Consider the following 23,571-nt stretch of genomic DNA (forward strand, 5'->3'; position numbering starts at 1 on the left):
GTGTAGTTTTGGTAACAGAGGTGGCTACACCCTGCTACCTCATCACATGGGATACAAAAGTAAGGATTGTGCATGTCCTCACTGTTGTGATAGCTGTGTGAGTAAAAAGCTGGGCTCTGTATCATTTAAGTGAGGTTTATTCTACATCTTGTAAAGAGCATTAATTCAAACCCATTTCTTAAACCACTGTACTTCGTAAGTAGGTATATAAAAATTCAGGGAGCCGCTAACATTCCCAAGAAATCTCTGTCGAGCAGCAAATCTCTTCATTAGTTCTCACTGCAGGCTACAGAGCTGGCACACGAGAGACACACAGTGGGTGAGGGAAAACACACTACACGGAAGGATAGAAGGAAAGAAACTGGAAGAATTTGGCAGTTTACCGACCTGCATGGGCAACTTCAGCTGCTGTCAGTGACAAAATCCAGGTTCATAAATGGAATTCTGATTGTGACAGCAAGTGGCCTGTGAGCCTTAGGAGTAAGTGTTTAGGGAAAGGGCAGACAGCAGTAGCCAAGGTGCTCTTTTAAGCTCGTGGCCACATTGAGCTACTGTAAGGAATTACTCCACACCACCCTCAGGAACAGCCGGGTTCATCTGAGAATCCTGGGCACACACAAATGCAACAGACGGCTCCAGTTCAGGTTTTATTTGTATGGTAGTACAATAAGAGTGCAATTTGAATGTACAAATATTGAACAAAATGTAAAAATATTATTTATGCAATGCTATGGAAGGAAATTAACAGAGCAATGCAACCTACTTCATACTGACCCTGTTTTACCTCATATTATGGCAGGTACCAGTCACCTACGTGATCTGGAAGGGGCACAGAGAGTTCTCGAAATCTTAAGGAACTCCAGCCAAAGAACAGCCTAGCAAAATCTGTGGGAAGATGTAAAATTCTCCCAGCTCTGTGCAACGGAAATGCTCTGTTTGTTCTCAGCTCTAAAGGCTGAGCAACTGCCCACCACAGCGCTAAGAAGAGGACTGCCAAAAATCTTGATCCAACTCTTCTCTTCTTGAAAAAGTAACATTCTGGAACAGTCCTCAGTATACAGGTAGCTAGGCTTTCTCCCATTTAAAGTGCATCTGGTTTACATCTTACGTATATATACCAAGCGCAACAACTTTCCCTGACAATTCGTTACAATAATCCTCCAAGAAAGAAGGTTGCCTCACCTAAGTACCTGCTGGCGGCATCTGCAGCCTGCTAATGACCCACGAAACGCATGCATGTACCAATGCACCATACGCATTTAAGCATCCTCTTCCTCCATGCTTTGTCTTTTCCCCCTATGCCTTATTCATTTATAAATCAGACTTTCCAAAATGGAAGTGGTGGGTGAAACAATTCTCCCACCGTTGGGAAAACAAACCTATTTAACATAATACGAAGCCAGAGTAGCAGTCCTAGCTTTAGCACACTTTTTCTCCACTGTTGTGGTAACAATACCGGAGACGGGCATGTGCAGGCATGAATGAATGAATACGTTGTCTTTTTTGCTAATATCCTTACCTCAAAATACATGTATTTTCCTTCATGTGCTGAAGGACTGTAGCAGGCTCCCATGTAAAAGGCTGGGACTCTATTGTGCAGCATAAATGAAAGGTCTTCTATGAAGTCAAACTTTATTTTTCAGTTGCAACCTTCTCTATACTGATCTTTTGGTAAAATACATTAAAGATGCTGGTGGAAAAACTCACATAACATTTCTGTAACCGTGCAAAAGTAAAAACATTCAGTTATCAAAAAAGCATTATAATTTCAACCCCAACAAGGTTTGTTTTGTTTTGTTACAAGCAGAGAGTTTTATAATCTGTAAAGTTAAATGCTGTAACATAAAGTGTCACATACGTAACATTTAAGTGTTTCATTTTTAAACTATGGCACAAATACGTATTAGCCGTAACAGTCTTGTCTGGCTACCTGTAGCCTAATTTTTGGCTAATCAGTTTTTATTTTGATAGTATGAAGTAAAAGCTTCTGAAAAGTAAAATGGGTACATGAAGTAGAACTCAAGAACTCTTAGAAAATATTAACGTTCCCTTATATAATACAGCATAAATAATTAACGAAGGTTTTCATGATGTCCAGAGAAAGTTAGGGATCCTAACCATCCATGGAGAATTAGCGCCATTAGTTTGGTAAATAAGACTAGCTGACTAGGTTGTTACACAGTACCTTCTCAAAAGCTTGAACACTTCCCAGAAGGATTCAGATGTGTACTGGCTCTAGGAGAATATAAATAGTCCACCAGTGCTGAACGTAGGTTTCTTCCTTTCCGAGAGTCCTTACTCAACAGTTCTAGCGAGTCTTTGTGCTTTGAATAAAACATGAGCTCCAGTGGAGAAAGCTGGCTTGTACACATTTTCCATTATCTTCAAAGTTCATTGTGTGAGTTTTTCTCTGCAGCTTTGAACATCAGAATGGAATTAAAGATTTTCAGGGCTGGTCCCAGTTTAATGCTCATTATTTTCACTATGTCTGATTGGGTCATTAGCAGAAATGCTTCTCCATCAATTTGCTTTAAAAGAAAAACACACAAAGCTATTAATAGGTCTGACAGTGCAGCAGTATAGATGTTTCAGAAAACATGAAAAGAAAATTGCCCGCAATTTCAGACAGTGTAAAGGAATGGCTGAATACAAACACTTTCAAATGCTTTCATGATAGCTTTGATTTCAACCTTCTGGACAGATCAGCTGGTCCAAAAGAACAGGATGATCATCTTCCTTCTGCTTGAAAACAACTGCCTGGCTGACTTCTAGCTTTACCAGTTCTTATTTCCATACTGACAGTATAAAGTAAAGCTACTGAAAAATAAAATGGGTGAATTAAGTAAAATTTAACTGTACTGCAGCACAGTAATGCTTTTTAACATCTTAGCCACTCCTTAAAAGCAAGCCTCCATAAGAAAGCTTCTGGATCTGGAACCCTTTTCAGGCCACCCCTTTCTGTTCATTAAATAGCCAATTAAAACAAATTTGGTCCCAGATGTAAACAGAGGCCAGGCTACATAAAATCGTTTCTTTGACACAAACACAACTTTTCAAAACACTGAGTATTTTTTCTGCCAGCTTTGTAGTGTTGCTATTTCAATAAACGTCACAAGTGAATATTCTCTTGTAAGCAAATCGGTCTGTCAGCAGGAGTGCTAAATCTGAACATGAAGAGGCACACGGCTCTCGCTTCCAAGGGCTTCACTGGGGCCAACACTACTCATGTAAACTTCAGGTCACTTAGGCACCTACAGTTTTAGTAACTATCTTAGGTTTTCAGTGTAACGTAAAAAGGACAGCTAGGCCTAAAAGCCAACTGCAGTTAAATGAGGAGCGCTGCTTAGGCTTAAAGATACTACTTTTAAATAAAAACAGTGTAATTAAGTTTCTGTAGGACTAGAAGACAAGCTTTCTCAATTAGACAGGCTGCAAGGGAAGCCTCAAGGTACACCCCAGCACTGTAAGTCGAGGAACACTGCAGTGAGAACAGGATCATGCAGTTACCACAAATACCTTCTACTCATTTCATGCACAAAGCCAGAATGGGTGGGCTCAGAACCAGAAGTGTGTGAACGTGGGAGTGCCCAGCTCTTTGCAGTATTTTAGTATAAGAGGGATGAGGGTTCATTTCCACAGCCGAAGTTTGAACCAGCACCTTCTACCTACTGAAAGACCTACTGATGCCAGTCTATGCCATTTGGCCTCACTGGGAGAGATCTAATTTACTACTCAAAGGCTGGGAGGCTGAATCCTAAAGAGGGGAAGTATTTTCTTACACCTCTGAGAAAGAAAGTGTTTAGGATTCATCCATCTCTGTGGCACTTCCCACCTGCTGACTTGATTAGCAACATGTCGGCTTTTACTGATCTTAAATTCATTGGTGAGACACACTAAGTGGCATGGGGGATGATCTAGGTCTGCTGTACCCGTGGCAACTGTAAAATGCCTAACATCTAAGCAAGCCAAGATGCCAGAGATGCAGCCTGTCAGTCCTTTGATATGAAACTGTAATAGTCATTACAATCTAAAGCAAAGCCTGAAAACTTTTATTGCAGGAGATTAGCAGGGCCATCTGTATGCATTTTCCTCAGGAGGTGCCTTCTCAAGCCTAAGTACCACAATTATTCTTCAGTTGAAAGGCTGACTGACTTGGGATACTACAGTAACAGACTCAGCCCATTCAGGTGGTCTGGCTGGGATAAGCACCTGAACTATTCACTCTGGCCATTTGTGATCAAACAGCCTTCCTGAAACTTAAGTATTAACAGGCGTAACAAACCTCTGAGCAGGAAAGGAAAAGCCAACCTAGCTAATAAAGGCCTATTGTACCTAAAAGCCCCATCACTTCCTAATGACAACTTTGACACAAGTCTTCTCAGACACCACAAATCCACGCCTGGCACGCTCACAAAGAGAGTACACACTCCTTTGAACCTCATCAGAAGTCTTCAGATCTTCTCACTTCCCACTCACTCAAATCACATTCGTGAACTGGCTGTATCAGGAAGAAGAGCATCAAGAGCTAACTGTGATCAGAGAAGATGCAAAGAGTTTTAAGAGGTGGTTATCTTGAACGACTGCTCTGCTTTATTTTACTTACTAACATCCTGCAGAACTAAAATAGTATACTTAACTATAAATTTCCTCAAACCAGATTAAGAGAGAACAGTAGTGTATCACTAAGTTCCTCCTCTTCTATCATTAGTTCTAAGTAATTTCAGTTGCAGTAACAAAGCTAGAGAGGCATGAGAGACCTGGCTGACACTTCACTACTTTTATCTTCTTTACTTCCTTCCCATTCCATGACCTGAAAACCAACCTGATCTTCCATACATTTGCGTCTGACTTTAAACATACACTTCATCCTACTACTTTAGATGTATTTTTAATGGCAACATAAAATTAATCTTTCCAGCAAGCTTTGTACTCTGCCTTTTTGAAATAAAATTCACCCACCTCATCTTTAAACACTTTGCCATGTTCTTCACATCCTGGTAAACTCCGTATAAATTCAGAGACCTGCCACCAAAGTATACAAAAAAAGATTTAGCAAGACTGGTGTTTTCTCAAAACAGTCTTAAAAGTTGACAATCAGTAAAGTTTTTTAGCTATTGTTTTAACACTCATATCAGGTGTTCCACCTTCTTCTCTAAGTGTGTCGAGTCATGCAGCTGGGTGTTCAAGGACAGGATTCATAAAATCTGCGAACTAAAAGAGCACATGCCACTCTTGTCCACAGGACATTTAAGAGTGGGATATGGCTACTCCCTGAAAATTACTCAGGTTATTCTATCCATGGAGATCTGGAACCATGAATCTTGGTGAATCACTTCTCACAAACCAAAATGGTTGCTGCCTTCCTCTCTTTATTCTTTACATCACAGAGATTTAGCAAATCCTTTTTCAAAGTTCATGCTTCTTTTTTTCTCTGATTAGAGGAGGTCCAACTGTCCCAGCTGCAAAAAACTGTCTTAGTCATAGGCACTTCTGAAAGTAACGCAAGGACTAGACCCTGTCTGTCCAAGCATTATTACATACTTGAATAGTGACAGAGCTCTAATCTTAAAATCAGGTGTCATGCCTGACCATATCCATACTATTCCTCTCTGCACTATATACTCACTCTCCAGAAGTGTGCCACATCCAAACTATGCACCAGCAATAGCTCCTAGGACCATGCTGGCCCCTAAACCATTCCTCCAGAATGTTTGTGTGGGTGCTAGATGTTACAAGTGTAGGCCCTGAACACCTGATCTGCTGGGCCATACATTTAGTACTTCTCTTTCCCTTTTTAACTCCAGTGAATATATATACACACATACATATTTATCTATATCTATACCTACCTATACCCACATGAATTAGTACTTACTGCTTCCAGGGCTGGATGGTAGCTGAACTGGCATTTTGGGGACCTGTCGCATTAGGTCTGGCTGATTCTAAGCCTTTGAGCACTAATGCAGTATTATTAATCTATGGGGCTAATCTAAAGCTCTGAATCAACCAAGACTTCAAGGGCAGTAGTATTGAGACAGAAGATACAAGGGAAACCTACCTCATCTGTACTCCACTTAGAAACTTTACTGGCTGGGATCCCAGCTACACTTGGAAGGAGCTTGCTCTGCTGTTCCCAGCGCAATGGTAGGCCAGGAATTTGCAGCTTGGAAGACACAATAACTGGTTGAGAAAGAAGCCTCTGTGTGCTGGGTTCCTCAACATCTTCAACAACAGGAAGCAACAAACAAGCATTAAATCCCTCAGTCATCAATGAGATCAGTCACAGTAAAAGTACATTCGTTTCTATTGATATATATGGGCCTCCCTATACAAGCTGTACAGTTTTGCTTACACCAGAATTACAGGAGTACCATGACTGTTCTTCCAGTAGTATGACTGTGATTATATTGGCTCTATATAAATGCAGCTACTCTTACATGGAAGAAGTCTCTTCCAACACAACACAATTCTATGCCAATGCAACTGTTGGCATACCACACCACAGGTCAAATAATTTTAAATATTTTGATACAATAAATCACACCCACACTTAGTAGTTGTATAGTAGTAAAGAATTAACTTAATTCCAGGGTTGAGCTGTTACAACTTCATCAAAAGCAGCACTGCACTGCTATGAAATTCCAAGTGAATCAGTTCTACAGTTCCAGCCCACACAACATTTATGCCTCATCCACAACAAAATGTTTTTCAGTTCTTCTGAGGAAAAACCACAAAAGTCTGCAAATTCCCTGCTCCCACTTCAACTGAATGTTTTAGTTGGAAAATAACATTTAACTCCTCTGTGCTGCTATGGTTTTTTTTACAAGGTCATTTCCCTTTTTACCAATTATCCATAATGGAAGGAATGAGCTCCCATCCCACCAGCCTCAAAAGTAATGTACTGGTGGGAGGGTGGCTTCAGCCACATGCTGCCGCTGCTGCTGCTGTCTGGAGAGCAGCAGCAGTTGCAGATGTTTGTAGGAGGAAAGAGTGAAGAGGCATACCTCAAATGATGTCAAACTGCATAAGACATCTATGTTTATTTAGATCCACTGCGAATGTAAAAGCAACATGCCTGCTATGATCTCAGGCCTGAATGCTTCCCAATTGCCTAGTAAAATTGTGGAAAACCTCTGGAATTCATTTCTGAATGAAACAGCCAACAAATAGCCTAATATTCCTTACTAACATGGCTTCATGCAATCATTAACAAATACCTGTGCTATTTTTGTTTGGATCGCTCATTTCTATTACAGCTCCATTCCATTTCCATTTTGGGGAAGTTGCTATTATTCACAGTTCTCCCTACCCTTACTGCTCTAGTTTTCATACATTTGTGCCCAACAACTAGGGCACAAACTCCTATTATAGATTTTTGCCAGCACAGTGGGACTGGTCTAGAATATATAATGTGGCCAATATAGGATATGATTATGTTCACTTGTGTTGTTCTGCTCCTCTAGCTTAAGTTTTCGTTACTTTCAAAACTTATCCTCATTTTATAACAATGTTGATTATTCGGAAGTTGACTCTAAAGCCATTTAGTCAGTACTGTCAGGCCACTGATTAAATTTTTAAACAGACTCCTTAATATTTTTCTAGTATCATACTCTTACTCATGGAAGTGAGTTCCCTAAATGTCTGCTTACACTTCCCTGTTATTCTTCAACTGTTCCTTCAAGCTTCTACTACCACTAGTAATCTCAGTGAGAAAGGAGTCTCGTGAGTGAGAAAGGGAAGAATCTTGCAAGGCAGCAAGCATGCTGAATGTAAAGCCTATTTTACCGAACAGTATCTTTCTCACTGTTCCCTTGAATCCCCTCCTCACCCTTATTCCCATTTTTTCTTTCTAGAAAAGGTTTCTTAAGAGTTGAAAATGTAAGTATTTAGCTTTTTTTTCTTGTTTTCCATTTGCAGAACATGTAATACATTGATACTGTAACATAAATAGCAGATGACGATAGTGTGTGAAGAAAATTCCAAGCAAATTGCACTCCCATTTTCATCCGTGTTTAAACATATGTATATGTAGGAGCATATAGGTACATGCATAGCAAGTACCAGCCATAACAGCTAAGGTTATCTATCTATCCCGTATGTCTCTATCATCAGTAGTTCACAGCGGTGTCAAATCCTAACAATTCCAGATGAAAAATCTGTGCTGAGAGGCAGGGAGAGGCAATCTGTGTTTGTGGGCCAGAGAAAATATGTGATGTACTCCAATTTATGTCTCAATTCAGACATTTAGGAGAACAGTAACTTGAGGTGCACCATGGGTTAGCCAGTTTCATCACAGAACCACAAAGAGCTGCTTGAAACACTTGAGTAAAGAAACAAAATCTGCTTGCCAGCTCCATGCAAGACAGCAGAGCCAGATGCCGAAAGTTCACTTTTAACCCCGACCACTGTTCTTTGCTGACATTTTGCTTCAGCATCAGCCCACCTGCCTCTATATTCTTCATATTTAATGCCACCTTCTTATCCTTCTCCCTGAACCACATCTTCCTTAATTCATCTCTATCTTCTTAGTGAGTTACCTATCAACAATATGTAACTTAATTTTTCAAAGAAGCTAAATGGCAAACACTTTCTGGCATTAATGAGAGACCATTAACACTGTTCATTCCCTCCTGCATGTTCTAGTTCCTAGCATGTATCGTGTTTTAAGCACAGGATTTGTGTCCATATGAAGGGGCCATGATTTCAGTGGAATTCTTTAGCTCCAAATAATCATTCTCAAAAAAAAGGGAAGATAGCAGTACATATTTTTTATAAAATATTAATAGAGAAGTGAGTATGGCAAAAGTAGGTTGAAGAATAATAATGTAAGTGACATGCAGGAAAAATAGGGCAACAAGCACAGGTAGCAGCAGTCACAGTTCACAGAAGTCTGCCCAACTGCAATTATTTTAGCTTGAGCTTTCCATTACTATGATTGCAAGAACTCAATGATCCATTTTCATCCTAAAGATTAAGTATTATGGCACATTTAAGGAAATAATAGCACAAAATTATGTGTACAAAAAGGAGGCAAAAAGGGTAACTTTGTTAAAGAATAACATAAGGAAGTGTTCTAGTTCTATAAATCTAATCATGCAAGATCCTACACAGAAATGTATCCTAGTAAGCACAGCTTGTTGGTGTAACTTTATCAAAGTAGTCAATTCTGCCAAACTCAAAATGCTTCACAAAATCAGGCCAGTTTTCTTAGAATAAAAGAAAAACTGCAGACAATTTAAAAGACTCTGAACAATTTGATTTTAAAAATTTTTGTATTGTGTTATGCAATTGTCCTGGTTTTGGCTGGGATAGAGTTAATTCTCTTCATAGCAGCTCGTATGGGCTATGTTTTGGATTTGTGCTGAACACAGTGTCAATAATACAGGGATGCTTTAGTTACTGCTGAGCAGTGCTTACACAGAGTCAGGGCCTTTTCTGCCTCTCAGCCCACCCCACCAGCGAGCAGGCTGGGGGTGCACAAGGAGCTGGGAGGGGGCACAGCTGGGACAGCTGATCCCAGCTGACCAAAGGGGTATCCCACACCATGTGACAGCATGCTCAGCATATAAAGCTGGGGGAGGAAGAAGGAAGGGGGGGAATATTCAGAGTGATGGCATTTGTCTTCCCAAGTAACCATTATACATGATGGAGCCCTGCTTTCCTGGAGATGGCTGAACGCCCGCCTGCTGATGGGGAGCAGTGAATGAATTCCTTGTTTTGCTTTGATTTCATGCATGGCTTTTGCTTTACCTATTAAACTGTCTCTATCTCAACCCAGGAGTTTTCTCACTTTAACTCATCAGGTTCATTCCCCTATACTGCTGGGGGAAGTGAGTAAGCAGCTGTGTGGTGCTGAGCTGGGGTTAAACCATGACAATAATGCAAAGTCAACATCAAAACAGTGTGTTTCCACATTCTGCTGAAGCAAAATTCTCCAAATTACCAAAACCTCTCTTTCTTTAGTCTGCTTTAGAGAGATTCTTCTTTTAATGCTTCATTTTCTCCAGAATTCTGAACTACATAATATTTCAAAACACTGTAACTTTGCACAGCTCTTGTAACAGATGGAATCTTTCATACTTCACATGCTCTTCAGAGTGCCTCTTAGATCTATCTGAAAAGCACTGGCAGACAATGTTTTAAGATAAAAGAAATGTATCAGAGGTTAATAATGAAAAATAAAACACTACCTGAATTTTATGTTTGCGCAATATTCTACTAGTCTCAAAGAATTTCCTGGGTTTTACAAGGATGAACTCACTTAAAAGGTAAGAAATGTAGCCCATAAAGAATCACAGCTACTCAAGCCTCAAGACTTTTGACGAAAGCCTTACAAATTTTGTGTCACATGACAAATTGCTGAAGAAAAAAATCTAAAAATTTAAGGAATTAAATTATGAAATTAAGACATTTAGCTTCTCGCTGAACTTGCATGAGTTAATAAAATCATTGTGGCAAAAGCTGCACTGGAACAATGCACTGACTTAATCCAGTAACTAGCCTGACACACTAAGTTTCACACACGCAAAATAATCATCAAATATAAGACTGTGACGGATTTGCACTGTATTGTTTCTAAACAATGAGGCTAAAAAATGGATAATGAACAGCCACCTCAATCTGTCCAGCTGGACCAGTGAACAGCCGAGAGTTTTGACACAGCAGTACACACAACCACACAGAATCACTGAACCAAAGAAAAGTCCATGCTGGAAGGCACCTTTGGAGACTGTATGACGGAACCTTCTGTTCAGAGCGGGGCATTAGACTAAGTTATCCAGGGACCTGTCAAACCAAGTCCTAAATATTTCCGGCACAAGAGATTCCACCTCTTTTCTGGGCAGCCTATTCCATTTGTTCTCACGGTGAGAAGTTTCCTCCTTACACTGAGACAGAATTCCCCGCGAAGCAACTTGTGTCCGTTCCCTTTTTTCCGCATCACTGTGCATCCTGGAGGAGACAGTATACCCATCTTCTCTATAACTACCTTTCAGTTACCGGAGCACTGTGACTAGACTCCTCCAAGCCTTCCCTTCCCAAATTCCTTCACACTTTCTTTATACATCAAGTCCTTCGATCACCTTATCATCTTGGTGGCCCTCCACTGGACTGTCTCCAGTTTTCCAGTGAAGTAAAAATTTTAGCCATCCCTCTGTAACTCTCATGAAAAATAAAGGGCCCGTTCTGCACATGGGCTCCTGGAAAGTATCAGACTGGACAGCAGACTGAGGCTGTGCTGAGTATGTCACCTTAACTTTGCATTATGCCTGTAATATTTAAATGTTTTAACTTTCACTACACTTTTGAAGCAATAGTGAACGTTATACCTTTGCAACTCAGGCTGGCTGGATTACTTATTTTTAAGTCAGTAGAAAAATATTCTTGCAACAAAACTTTATACCAGTATTTGTTTGAACTCATCTTTACAACTGCAATAAGGTTCTTGGCAAAGCCTTTGATGATTACAAGATAAAGAAACAAAATGTTACAAGTCTTGACGTCAAGAAATTTTTGGACACAAATAGTTAATTCGGAAAATAAGCTGCAATGCAGTTCCATGAAGAATTTCAAGGAATATCACACTTCTTCAGTTCTGCAGGTTTTAATATGAAACAAATGAAGGACTGCCAACTTACCTTTAATTTCATTTGAAATGATCAGCTTCTCTTCTGTCTCCGCTTCTTCACACTCTTTGTTCTTTATGGAGTCCTTTGTTTGTAGTATTCCACTGAGAAAAATATGATTTTAATTTTTTATTAACACATCATGAAAATCACCAAGCACGATGACATTTCTTGCTAACAATGCTATTAACACACCAGGATTCCCTCACAAAGGACGTTGTATCATCATAAAATTAAAAAAAAAAGAGAGGATCTAATTTCTGACACAGATGGCATGGCTACTGACATGAATTTTGCAATGGAGGCTCGGGAGTAATGCAAACTAAGATTATATAAATCATATCAACACACTTGACTTCATAACTGAAACTGGGAAATGCACAAATGAAGGCATTGGATGTGTCCACGGCAGAAGATGGGAAGAGTAAAGAACACATATATAGCTGCATCTCCCACAAAGGCTTGCCGGTTATCCAGGCCATTTTCAGGAGCTGACTGAAACAACATCTACTCCTTTTTCTCTGCCCAACCTTCATCTTCACCCCATCCCAACTCCTGTACTATACTGACACACTGTTGTGCAGCTGTTAACGATCCCACTGAAAAGATCTGTATTCTTTTGTTACTGTTTTTTCATTACTTGCTATCCAGCCAGAAGAACCACTCTTTGCGTGCTGCCTGTGGCTGTTCCCTCAGCTTTGCCAGCCCAAACTTCTGCAAAGAGGGAACAGCTTCCCCCTGTTGAGAAAAATGGGGCAAGTGAGGTAGAAATACAAGAACTTCTCAAAGGCTGGTGGGTGTATTTGCATCTTAAAGTTGACCCCTGGGAAGCTCTGCAAACTCTGCCTTCAGAAAGTACTTCCAGCCCGGTTTCTTACAGAAATGAAGCTTGTATGAACTTGCTGATATTACCTGTGTATTTGTTTCCTCTGCTTTTAAGGACTTGAGAAGACTTTGGCCAATTCTTACTAAACCATCACAGATGCAGAGATCTCAGAGATACTAAGTACATAATGAACATTTTCTAAAAATAGGCGCCAGACAGTTGAAGTCAAGACTACAAGAAAGCCCACTACATGAACTCATGCTTTACTATCTACCAGAGAAGCAGTCAACAAAAACCCCTTTACAAATGTCCCAAACATAGAAAAAAAGCCAAACTGTAGCTTAACACCTTGTTAGACACCAAGATTAGCTAACCTCAAAACACAAATACACAGAAGAAACAGACCTGTTTAATTCCATTGTCTACATTTACACTATTAAATACGATTTCTGTATTAAATACTATTTATACTATTAAATACAAGTAAGCATTTAGGAATAGATCAGCTAGGAGCTCCAAATTCACCGACATCAGCAGGAACATATTTAACACACTATTAATGGTGCAAGATGAACACAACAGATTGGAAAATCCACCCTTTGGTAGGACACAAAGAATAGTGGTACATGACAAGAAATGCCAGTGGAACGCTTATAGCAGGCATGACTGCTTGTAACACAAAGGACCTCTCCGCAGCATCTTCCTCAGAAATATCACCTGCATTTCTTTACTTAAAAATTATTTTCCTAACCTCCACAAACACAGAAAACTTCTGAAGTAAGATACTACAAAGTAGTGCAATTAATTCCAAAGCCAAAGTAAATGATTACTGTAATTCAACATAAGGAAGAGAGAGATCACCAAAACCTGTGAGTAAACATGTATCTTCCTATTTTCTTGAGGATGATTTTCATAGCAACATACATCCAGAAATTTTATCTCACTAGTAAAATACAAGACAGTATCATGAATTGAAGGTTTTGGGGAAGGGGTTGGAAGATAAACTGAATTTTCTTTTAAGTAGTAGTACCATTTGATTCCCAAGTCTGAGTGTTCATGTTTCTTCACTGTCAATATTTCCATAGTGGAATTCCTATTACAGTGAAATTCTTTTGCTACTCTGAATATGGTATAAAGATACTTTCAAATTAAAATTGAATATGCTGGAGGCATGTAATTTTTATCTTGAATTTTAATCTCAGGAATGTTCCAGAGAGACAGACTTCAGTATTTACATACATATTATTGCAAAACGAAGTTTTCTTGCAGAATAGTTTGTATTCACAGATACCTCTTACTAGTTTAAAAAAAAAAAAGGAGTAAGTGGAACTGCAGATTAGCTGGGTACCGCTTAGACTTAACACAACAAAATAAATCTCATGGTTCGTTTCATATGTGGTTGGTTCCTTGATGAAGGCCTTCTATGAAACAAGATTACCCAGAATATGAAGGTAGGTATACACAACTGTACTGAAGTCAAACATAATTAAATCCACACTAAAAGCTCAGCAGCCAAAGAGCACACAAGTCTATGTAACTATGTCTTCAATTATGCATGTGTACTTTGAATACATATCTAAAAAGATCCACTGGGTATTGCAATAACTAGATGCTCAATGTTTTATAACTCCAGCGGTTCACATATACACAAAGTTGTGAACACTGTTTCTCATGCCTTTTTCAAAGGAAGTTTGTTCAACTACAAGTCCTCTCTAACTATGCTGCGTACACAAAGAACAAGGAAAGCTACATGATAAAATGCACAGTCATCAGTGTATTCAAACAGTTCAAATACAAACTGCAAAGCCTCTGGGCAGTTCAAAGTTGGCACAAGGCTGTTATTCCCTTAATGAAAATGACTCAATACAGTGAACAGATAGCACACCTACTGGTTATTTAGGTCTTCATAAAGATAACACCCTCTAAAAAATTTAAGACAAAAAAAATTAACTTGAAGAGTCTGTAAAGTCGAAGTTTGATGAATGACAACTATTATTTAACACGTTATTTCAAAGATACACATGAAACTGTCTTCTGTCTTTTTTTTTTTTCCTGTTTAAATTCACTTTAGTATGACTACCGAATCCTGTTTATTTGTGGTATGGGAATTGTATCACCACTGCTTGATGCTCCTACTAGATCTTTTTCAATGTAACTTGAACAATATCACCTGATTGAAATAATGTGAAAAAATGTTATAAAGAAAAGCTGGCCAATTTTAAAAGATGCAAAAAGCTACCCATTAAATTTTATTTAGCATAGGTTTTTGGAATAAAGGAAAAAGTCAGTAATAGTTCAGTAAAGAAAAAAAGAATCTATGGAAAAAGGAAGGGAAATCATAAAATACTGCCAGATCTTGATAACCCAATTTGTAAAAAAAAGTTTTAAAAAAAAATCTTGCAGAGGAGTTCAGAGGATTTAACTGATTCTTAATAAAACAGTTAAGTTTCAATCTTCAGCTTTACTGTGAGGTATTTACCATGTAACAGTAACTCTCTGAAGTCTCTCAAGATACTATTAGTGCTAACACAGTTCATATACTATGAACACACGATTATGTAACTGACGTAAATACATAACAAACGACACTTCTTGTTGCAGGGTGTCTTCTATTACTGTATGAAAATAGCCAATAAAATAGTGCACTGATACTGTAACTAATTAAAAATGTAGGGAACCCTATTGCCTCACATATCCTCATGAAAACACTGAATTATATCTTTTTAGTTTCAAAGATAGCCTTTTTACACCATAAATATTAGTTTCCAAGCTTGCACTGGAAAGTATCTCATGTCATTTTTTGTCAAAAACATACTCCAAATCCTGAGAGTCAAGGAATTGCTTTTCATTTTTAAATGTATGCACATATTTGTACATACACAATAGCTTTTTTGTACACAGAGGTAAGGAAGAAGGATCTCAATTTCAAGTAATTTCTCAGTCTTGTAGGAATTTTCCTCTCCTCTCTGATATGCATTTATTTCTTAAATACACCGTGACACCCCCTTCCCCCCTATTTTTAATACAAAGACAGATGAAGAACATCCATCTCCTTCCGCACTGCTTCCAAGAGTTCCACAGACAAATCACTGGTAAGTTGCATTTTAAACAGACAACTCCAAACAACCTGTACTTCGAAAGGAACTGATAGTTACCCAGGTGCCTTCTTTTCTTTCACATCACATAACAGGGGCTTCTTGCAAGGAGATTTACTTTCCGCATCTTCCTGCTTAGCTGTTTCTGGTACAGTTTTCCCACATGATCGATTGTGAGCTGAAGATTTCATACCTACGTGTCCAGGGCTGGGGCATTTTCTGTCACTGTTCAAAACAAATTAACAAAATGTTTAAAACCGAAAGCAGCTGAGTTGTTGTTCAACTTATTTTACCTATGAGCAGAGTCATTAGTGTAATTGAAGGTACACAAGGTTTTTGTCTGTTTTAAGAAATACACAGAAGTTTTTCACTTGCCACCAACAGAACTGTATACCTGGGATTTCCAGAAATCACAATACGTAACTCTCTTCCCCACGAAATCAGAGGCAAAACGTTTAGGCAATTCAACAGGAACAGAATTTGCCTAATGTTACTTTTGATAATAAGCTATCCACTTCAAATATTTGTAACACAGGAAAATGCTGAAGTATCATTTTCCTCCATTCTAGGATACACCGCTGCCCAGTCTCTTAGTTGGGACATTTGACACAGCCCCTGCCACTGCGGACATGGCTCAAACTGTTACTGGCTTCACTGGGACGGTACCCAGCCTACCCATCAGAGGGTAGTTAAGTCACTTCAGTTTTCCACAACCCTACATTTGTAAGAACAACTGAACCAGGCAGAGCCCTTTGACAGCTCCATATTTTGGTTTTTAAGGCATGAAGGTGAAACTGCCTGAGAATGTAATTTAAAATACTATCTATGGAAAATATATGGTCTTTACAGTGGCAACTGGAAATGTTTACTATGAGCATTCACATTTTCACATTTACATTAATGTAGCCCTTGAAAAGAATGGAAACCCTCTCTTCTCTTCCCTTTCTTCTTAAATTCTCCATGTATCCCCACAGCCCAGAATAAGCACAGGAGTCAGTGTCCACAACTTCCGACAGAAAATCATAATCTGAAAATCCTCATCTTGGTATCGCATCCCTTTGGTTTTTCCCAGTGCTCCTGCCAGAAGATTCAGCTACAGACTTTAGCATCGCTCCTGCAAAACTCACTCCCAGTAATTTGATTCCTTACTCCCACAATAATGACAGAATTTACAGTGGCTATTCTTCGAAGAGCAATATTAATTTACAGTCACGCCAATAAGGCCACCCTAGCAAATAAAAGAAACATAAATAAATCATTTTCTTAAGTGAAAGCAACTGGCAAGCAATCCATTTTAAATTCCAATTAACCACTTAGTAGTCTAGATAGTTACACTGAATATGAAACTGAACTCTCATTAAATCATACACAGTAAAATCAGTATCAGTGTTTGACAGCTCGGTGACCTTTTCAATAAGCACTGATGAAACCATTTCTTCCCTGTAAATGAAAATGTAAATAAATAGGCAGGCCCTTCTGAAACCATTCAGCCATTACACAACTAAAAATTACGTTGCAGAACACTGAAATAAAGTGCTGCTGTTAGTCACGGACATCGCTTCAACCGTTATTACTTGATTACAGGAGAGGTGGATCTTTCACTTGCTTCCACTTTTCTGTTTCTGGGGACAGGACTGGCTGCAGGCATCTCGCCGCTCAACCGGTCAGGTAACAGGCTTTCTTTGTTCAAGTTCACCTCTGAATACGGGCAGCTGACTGCACTAGAAGTTGAAGAAGAGAAATGCCTTCTTATTCTCAGACACTTTACTGACCTCACTCAGTTCAAGTGAAATGACATCAGAGCCCAGTTATCTAGAAGCAGATGCAATCAATTAATGTAAAGATGATTAGGGGAAAATGCAGTAAGTAGTCATACATTAAAATGTTAATAAATCCACTGATTAAAAACCTCAGTCTGAACATTTTTCGCATTTCCTTTCAGCAGCAACTTATGTAACACAATTTGTATTAATTTATATTACAGCATACGTTCTGGAAAACTGTTTGATGAATGTCTAGCCTGCTCTCTCGTACCTTTAATGGAATTTTATACACAAAATACAGGGTGCCTTTGACCATACCCACCACCCTCCGAATGAAGTCATGGTTATTTTTCCTGCGAAGGAGGGCATTTCTATTATGTAACGTCCACACAGAAGCTGCGTTGCAAGGGCACAGTATGAGCAAGGGTGCACATCCTCTTACTGCAGAGAATGCCCCATGTTTGCAAATGCCATTTTGTGATATTCGATTAATAGACTGCGATATTTTCACAGTCTTTCCTATCATTCAACACTCCCTATTTCACTGCGCTCCAGCTAGGGAAAGAGAATTCGACACTGAGCATTTATGTAAGTAATGACTCGCAAATGTTACTCTAACAAATGTGAAAGTCGTATCTCCCAAAGTCAGAAAACCTGTGCTTGCACACGAGGAAGGAAAGGGAAGAACAGCAACACAAAACACATGGGGCTGGACTAGAATTTTGTCTTTAGAAGAATGCTCTGCAGTGCTCAGCTGAGTAGTCAGGCTACATACTCACACTTCAAAGACAATATCCTGAACTATGAAAGGTATATATATGCCACAACAGTGAACAACAACATGCTCAAGTTTTCAAATGTCTACTTAAGATATAGGAGAGGCTGTACTAAACCTGATGCTCTGTTTGTGACTCATGAGCTATGACATAAACTACAATCTGAAATTATGCTTTCTTACTCTGTATTATTACAAGGACCTCTCTAATGGTAAAATATAAAAACCCCATGTCCTGTGATTTTGCTTATTTTCTTTTCAAGAGTAAAACTACCTGCCTTTCCATAAACCACTGCAATGTTTTGTTTTAGACTGTTACATGCATTATTTCCAAACAGAATTGTCTAATATAAACAATTCTACCTTGCCAGCCATATGCCCTGGCACCTCCAAATTGCAAAAAATAAATAGAAAAACAACAGCTTTCTTTATCATGTTCATTTTACAAAGCACAGCATTAAAAAAAAAAGTCTTTTATTCAAACTATGCTGTACATTCTTCTTTTCCTTCACCAAGAAAGTTCTGGATTCAGAGTGAGTATGAATCCACTCCTACACAGGGCAAGTCAGTCCTTCCTGGGATTATCAAGACAGGAGTCCAACAGCATGTCTGATTCTTTCAGTTGGCTCATTTGAAAACAAGACAGTATCAACCTTCCTTTTTTAAAGAAAACCAAAACAATCCTTGCATAGCTGTGCTGAACTTGAATTATGGAGGAAAAAAAATGTGCCAGTAGAATACAGCTTCTGCTTTTCTAATCAAGATGAGATCCCTGTTTAAGGCCACTCCGAGCAGATACTGTTCCACAACAGCCTGTACTGTGTTTTCAAGGGATATACAACCATATGGCCAGGTGATATTATGAAGCACAGAAGAGTCATCTTTGCCTTCTTTGCCTGAGGAACTGGGTGGCAGTCTCAGCACCTCCTCTAAGATACAGGCACAGAATTTTTTTGCCATGAGAACCTTCATACCAGGAGTCTACACAGCCGAATAAGATAGAGCCAAAAGGGGAGCTGGACTCTAAGGCACTACACTTGAAATAGGGTACTTTTTTGTTAATGAAATTGTTTTGTGAAACAGACTATACAAATAAAAAATCAACTTGAAGCATTTACCTTTTATTTCCAATTTCTCTTAAGCAGAATTTGGCAACTACCTGAAAGGAGGTTGTAGCAAGGCGGGGGTCGGTCTCTTCTCCGTAGTGACAAGCAATAGGACGAGAGGAAATGGCCTCAAGCTGTGCCAGGGGAAGCTTAGGTTGGATATTAGGAAAAACTTCTTCACCAGAAGGGTTGTCAAACATTGGAACAGGCTGCCCAGGGAGGTGGTTGGGTCTCCATCCATGGAGATATTTAAAAGAAGGGTAGACGTGGTGCTTGAGGATATGGTTTAGTGGTGGACTTGGCAGTGATAGGTTAGCGGTTGGACTCGATGAGCTTAAGGGTCTTTTCCAACCTTAACGATTCTATGATTCTATGATTCAATTATTTTATTTTAGGATTATTTATATACCTCTACATACATTTCTTTTTCAACTTGCTGGTTTTGTCTGTTTTAGGATTAGCCTCTGCCAGATGCCTTAAAAGAACAAAAAAACTTTAACTAAAATATGGGGAAGAAAACAGGAACACTAGGGAACCGGGGAAGTTGTTTTATATTCTCAATTCTTTATACTGCTGCATCTATCACAATGATGTCTTCTTCCCTTTCAAATGAACTACCAGATGAAAGATACAGACTTCTATTCAGAAAAAGGTTTTAAGAAGCCAATGCTATTGGGATTTAAGTTCTTGCTGTGACAAACTCACCCTACTGTGATGAAATACAGTTATCAGAAACTCAGGAATATATTGGTTAATCTCTGTTCTGCCATTGCTATAAGGCAAAGCATGTAATCTTCTTTTAGCTTCCTATGCTCACAGGGGTGTTTTGAGGCTTAGCATTTTTAAGCAGTTAGAGGCTTGTCTCAAGTAAACACTAAACACTACCAATGTGGTATTTAACTTTAGTTGTGTGTTATTAAACAAGCCTTACACCACAATGAAATCTGACAATATAGTTTCACCTCCAGCAGGTCGTCTGTTTATCAACACCACTAATATGTTTTAAATTGAAGAACAAGGAAAAGCTTCAAAATTCAGTCCTGCATTAGAAAATGCCTGTTTATATACTGCCTTTTCCTTTAGCATTTTCTGGAAAAACAGAAGTCGAATGCTAATTTCAGTCAACAATAGTTATAATATTAATGATGCTTTAGAACACTAGATTCAGATGAGCTTTTTTTTTGTAATTAATCATTTGAGTTGCTTTATCGTTTTTTAAAAACTCCTTGACAGTCCTTTGATGTTACTATTACTCGGGGCAACAAAAAGAACCATCATGGTTTCCACTGTTAGCTTTCTTTCAACAAAACATGGCATGAATGAACCTGTGCATGAGTTACATGGCTCCAGATCAATCAATAAATCCTCCTGAATCTCAGTCCCTCCAGCCTTCAATTCAGTTTGTCTGCTACAAAGAATAAAAAATTAATCTTGTATTCCTACATAAAATAAGTATTTGATTTATACAGGACTGTAAGTTTTAAAGACAACTCATCTCAAGGACTCAGAAGTCTTGATGTTTAGGTTATTTCATATTAAATTAGGATTTTTAATGCTTCTGTCAACTTAAACCTGGATTTCTACTCCAACTTGCCTTAGCACACTACTTTGAAAACAGAAGTTTGGAAGGCAGTTTCCAGAATGATCAGATGTCCTTGACTAGGGGGTACCAAGGTCTGCCGGAGGCACAGGGAGAATGGCAAGAAGCAGAAGCAGCAGCAGGTACTCAATTTGAAACCTCTGCTATACATCTGACAGGGCTGTAGACCCTCCAGCACTGCTTCACAGCTTTGAAACCAGTCCAACATGAATATACTCAATTATCATCTGAGCTGCTTCAGTAGGCTTCACTAAACAAATATTCACATTAATACCACCTGACTCCCCTGCACAGGAGAGTAATCAGCCCTCTCTAAATGTTGAAGTATCAACATTGCACAGCAATTAGCTACCTAGCTATCTGTAGTGTATCTGCAGTACACTTTGCATCCTACTGAAACGGCAGCAGAGTGGCTGGCAATACACATGTCCATAACACAGTTTTCTGAGGAAAGGGAGCCACCGTTTCCAGAGTCTTGCATCGGCTGAGTAAAAACTGAGCATTAAAGTAAGCTTTTGTTTTTGTCAAATCGGTTAAGATCAATAAAGGAAAAACCCAGGGCACCAATTACTACTTCTTGTATACCGTTCTGAAGAATTCCAGGATCACAGCCCTGGGATTTTCAAGTCAACACAGGTTTTACATAATCAGCCCTTTCCAGAACTTGTCTGATGGAACAGAAGTGTTGAGGTAGCATATGCCATTTGTGGTTATTTTGCAACAGCTTTTCTGTCACTCTCAAGATCTCTAAGTAGGGTTACACACATACTTTTTTTGTCTCTAAAGTTCAAGGGTAGTAGGATAAAACTGGGCTACTGATGGGTGGGCATGGACCTTAGTCTTCTCCAGATATCTGGAGATCTCCCTATCTTCTAGTAGTATGCAAAGTTTCTGAAGCACAGAGTCCAACTGAATTATTCAGCCTCAGCTACACTTAACACCAGAATCATAGAATCATTAAGGCTGGAAAAGGCCTTTAGGATCATCAAGTGATTCTGTGAAGTCCAACCATCAACCCAACACTCAACACTACCATGCCTCCTAAACCGTGCCCTGGAGTGCGACATCTACATGTTTTTTGAACATCTCCAAGGATGGTGACTCCACAACCCCTCTGGGCAGCCTGTTCCAATGCCTGACCACTCTTTCAGTGAAGACATTTTTCCTAAAGAAGGGAACATAAACCAGGATTCTCTCTTAACCTGAAGAAGAGCAAGGCGGACTCCATTTGGTAAAAGAACATTAGTATTATTTTTTAATATAGATTATTACTCTTTATGACTGCTTGGAATATTTTGCAAACCTGTGTGAAGCCACAGACAGGTCTCCTGGTTTAGCTGTACTGGTTGGAAATGTTACCGACTCAACCTCCTCATTGCCTTTCAGGTGTAGGTTATTGCCAAGCACTGCCAACGGATAAGGTTGTCCAGCAGCTCCAGGAAAATTCACCCAAATTTACTCACGTTATCTTCCTTCATGTGTTGTGTTAAGCAAATAGATTGGACCAATTGATGGATTAGACTTTACCTAGAGTAGCCTATGTCCAGATGACCAGATCTGCTGGTACTGATATGTGATTAGCACGAAACCTCCAGCAAAAAGGTCCTGACAGCATCTAGGGGATGTGGGTTTTTCTCTGCTGGATTTTTGTTAAGTGATATCTTTACTTCAGTTGACTTTATGAAAACATCTGTCTGCAAACAAGTGATACAAATGTTCTCTTTCACAATTTACAACACATGTTTATAATCAAAGCATTCTTTTTTAGGAGAAAGCTGCTTCAACAGTCTAGACCTGACTCAAGAGTAGCTTATAACAGATTTGGCTGGGGCCAATGACCCCAGCCAAAGATAAAATGAAACTTGAGACTGGCATCAAAATCAGACGAGAATTACTTCAACAGACACTGAACAAATAGATGCAACATCCTGCTGAGCTGAGATTTCCTGCATTTCTGCGCTGAGGTTCTCTTACAACACAGCCTCCACCATGGCACATTCAGTTCACTTCAACTTACACATAACACATGTAAAATTTCTGGTAAAAACCTTTTTTCATAGAGAGTTGACCCAAAACACTAATGACCTGTTTACAGCTGACCGCTTTGCATTACTGCTGGAACTTGAAAATTATTGCATGCATTAAACGTCAGAGAGCATACAATTTACCACCGCAAATATGCAGGTGATCTGCATAATACTACCAACCTGCACATCAGTCTCACAGCACAAAACCCTAGATCACCTGGCGATACATACCAAGTCCTTATTAACATCAACTTTTCCAAAAAGTAGATGCTTTAACCCCACTACATAATTAATCACCGAGGCTTTCATCTGGTTCCTAAGGAACAAGCTCTCAAAATTATTTCAGAACTACTTAGCATTTTAAATTATCATCTTTTCTGCACACAGGCATTTATGCCACAGATAGTCATACCTCAATATGAAAAAAAAGATAGGCATGGTTAAGTACTATTCAACATTGCCAAGATAAAAAAGCCAAGGGACTGCTATCTGATGTGAATACTTATACCAATTTCAAAATGTCTTTGTTAATTCAGGAAAAAAGTGATGGTAAAACATTAGAATTTTGGGGGTGACCCGGACCCTCAGGTCTGTAGACTCCAGATAAATACAGATCTCATTATTCTCCTCAGAAATGCTCAAGAAAAAAATAAAAATATCAGCACAGAGGGAAAACCAATATAGTTAGTGAATAAGATACATAATGGTGTTAATTTATTTGCTATGAAACAGCAAATACCTGTCTTATGATCAAC

At 39.0% G+C, this 23,571-nt stretch overlaps 1 protein-coding gene across 8 annotated transcripts in view; it reads right to left on the reverse strand.

The window, feature by feature from the left end:
• Positions 1-634: 634 nt before the first annotated feature.
• L3MBTL3 (L3MBTL histone methyl-lysine binding protein 3) overlaps positions 635-23,571 on the reverse strand; it is an 85,562-nt gene continuing 62,625 nt past the window's right edge. For all 8 annotated transcript variants that reach the window (XM_064447301.1, XM_064447306.1, XM_064447305.1 and 5 more), the window contains 6 exons: positions 17,120-17,266; positions 15,606-15,770; positions 11,637-11,728; positions 6,059-6,222; positions 4,960-5,022; positions 635-2,528 (listed from right to left, as the gene is read on the reverse strand). In XM_064447301.1, the coding sequence (XP_064303371.1) occupies positions 2,385-2,528; positions 4,960-5,022; positions 6,059-6,222; positions 11,637-11,728; positions 15,606-15,770; positions 17,120-17,266 (775 nt within the window). In that variant the 3' untranslated portion in view covers positions 635-2,384. The remainder of the gene's footprint in view (positions 2,529-4,959; positions 5,023-6,058; positions 6,223-11,636; positions 11,729-15,605; positions 15,771-17,119; positions 17,267-23,571) is intronic.

The sequence above is a fragment of the Phalacrocorax carbo genome, chromosome 3 (genome assembly GCF_963921805.1).
Source record: "Phalacrocorax carbo chromosome 3, bPhaCar2.1, whole genome shotgun sequence".
NCBI classification, from domain to species: domain Eukaryota; kingdom Metazoa; phylum Chordata; class Aves; order Suliformes; family Phalacrocoracidae; genus Phalacrocorax; species Phalacrocorax carbo.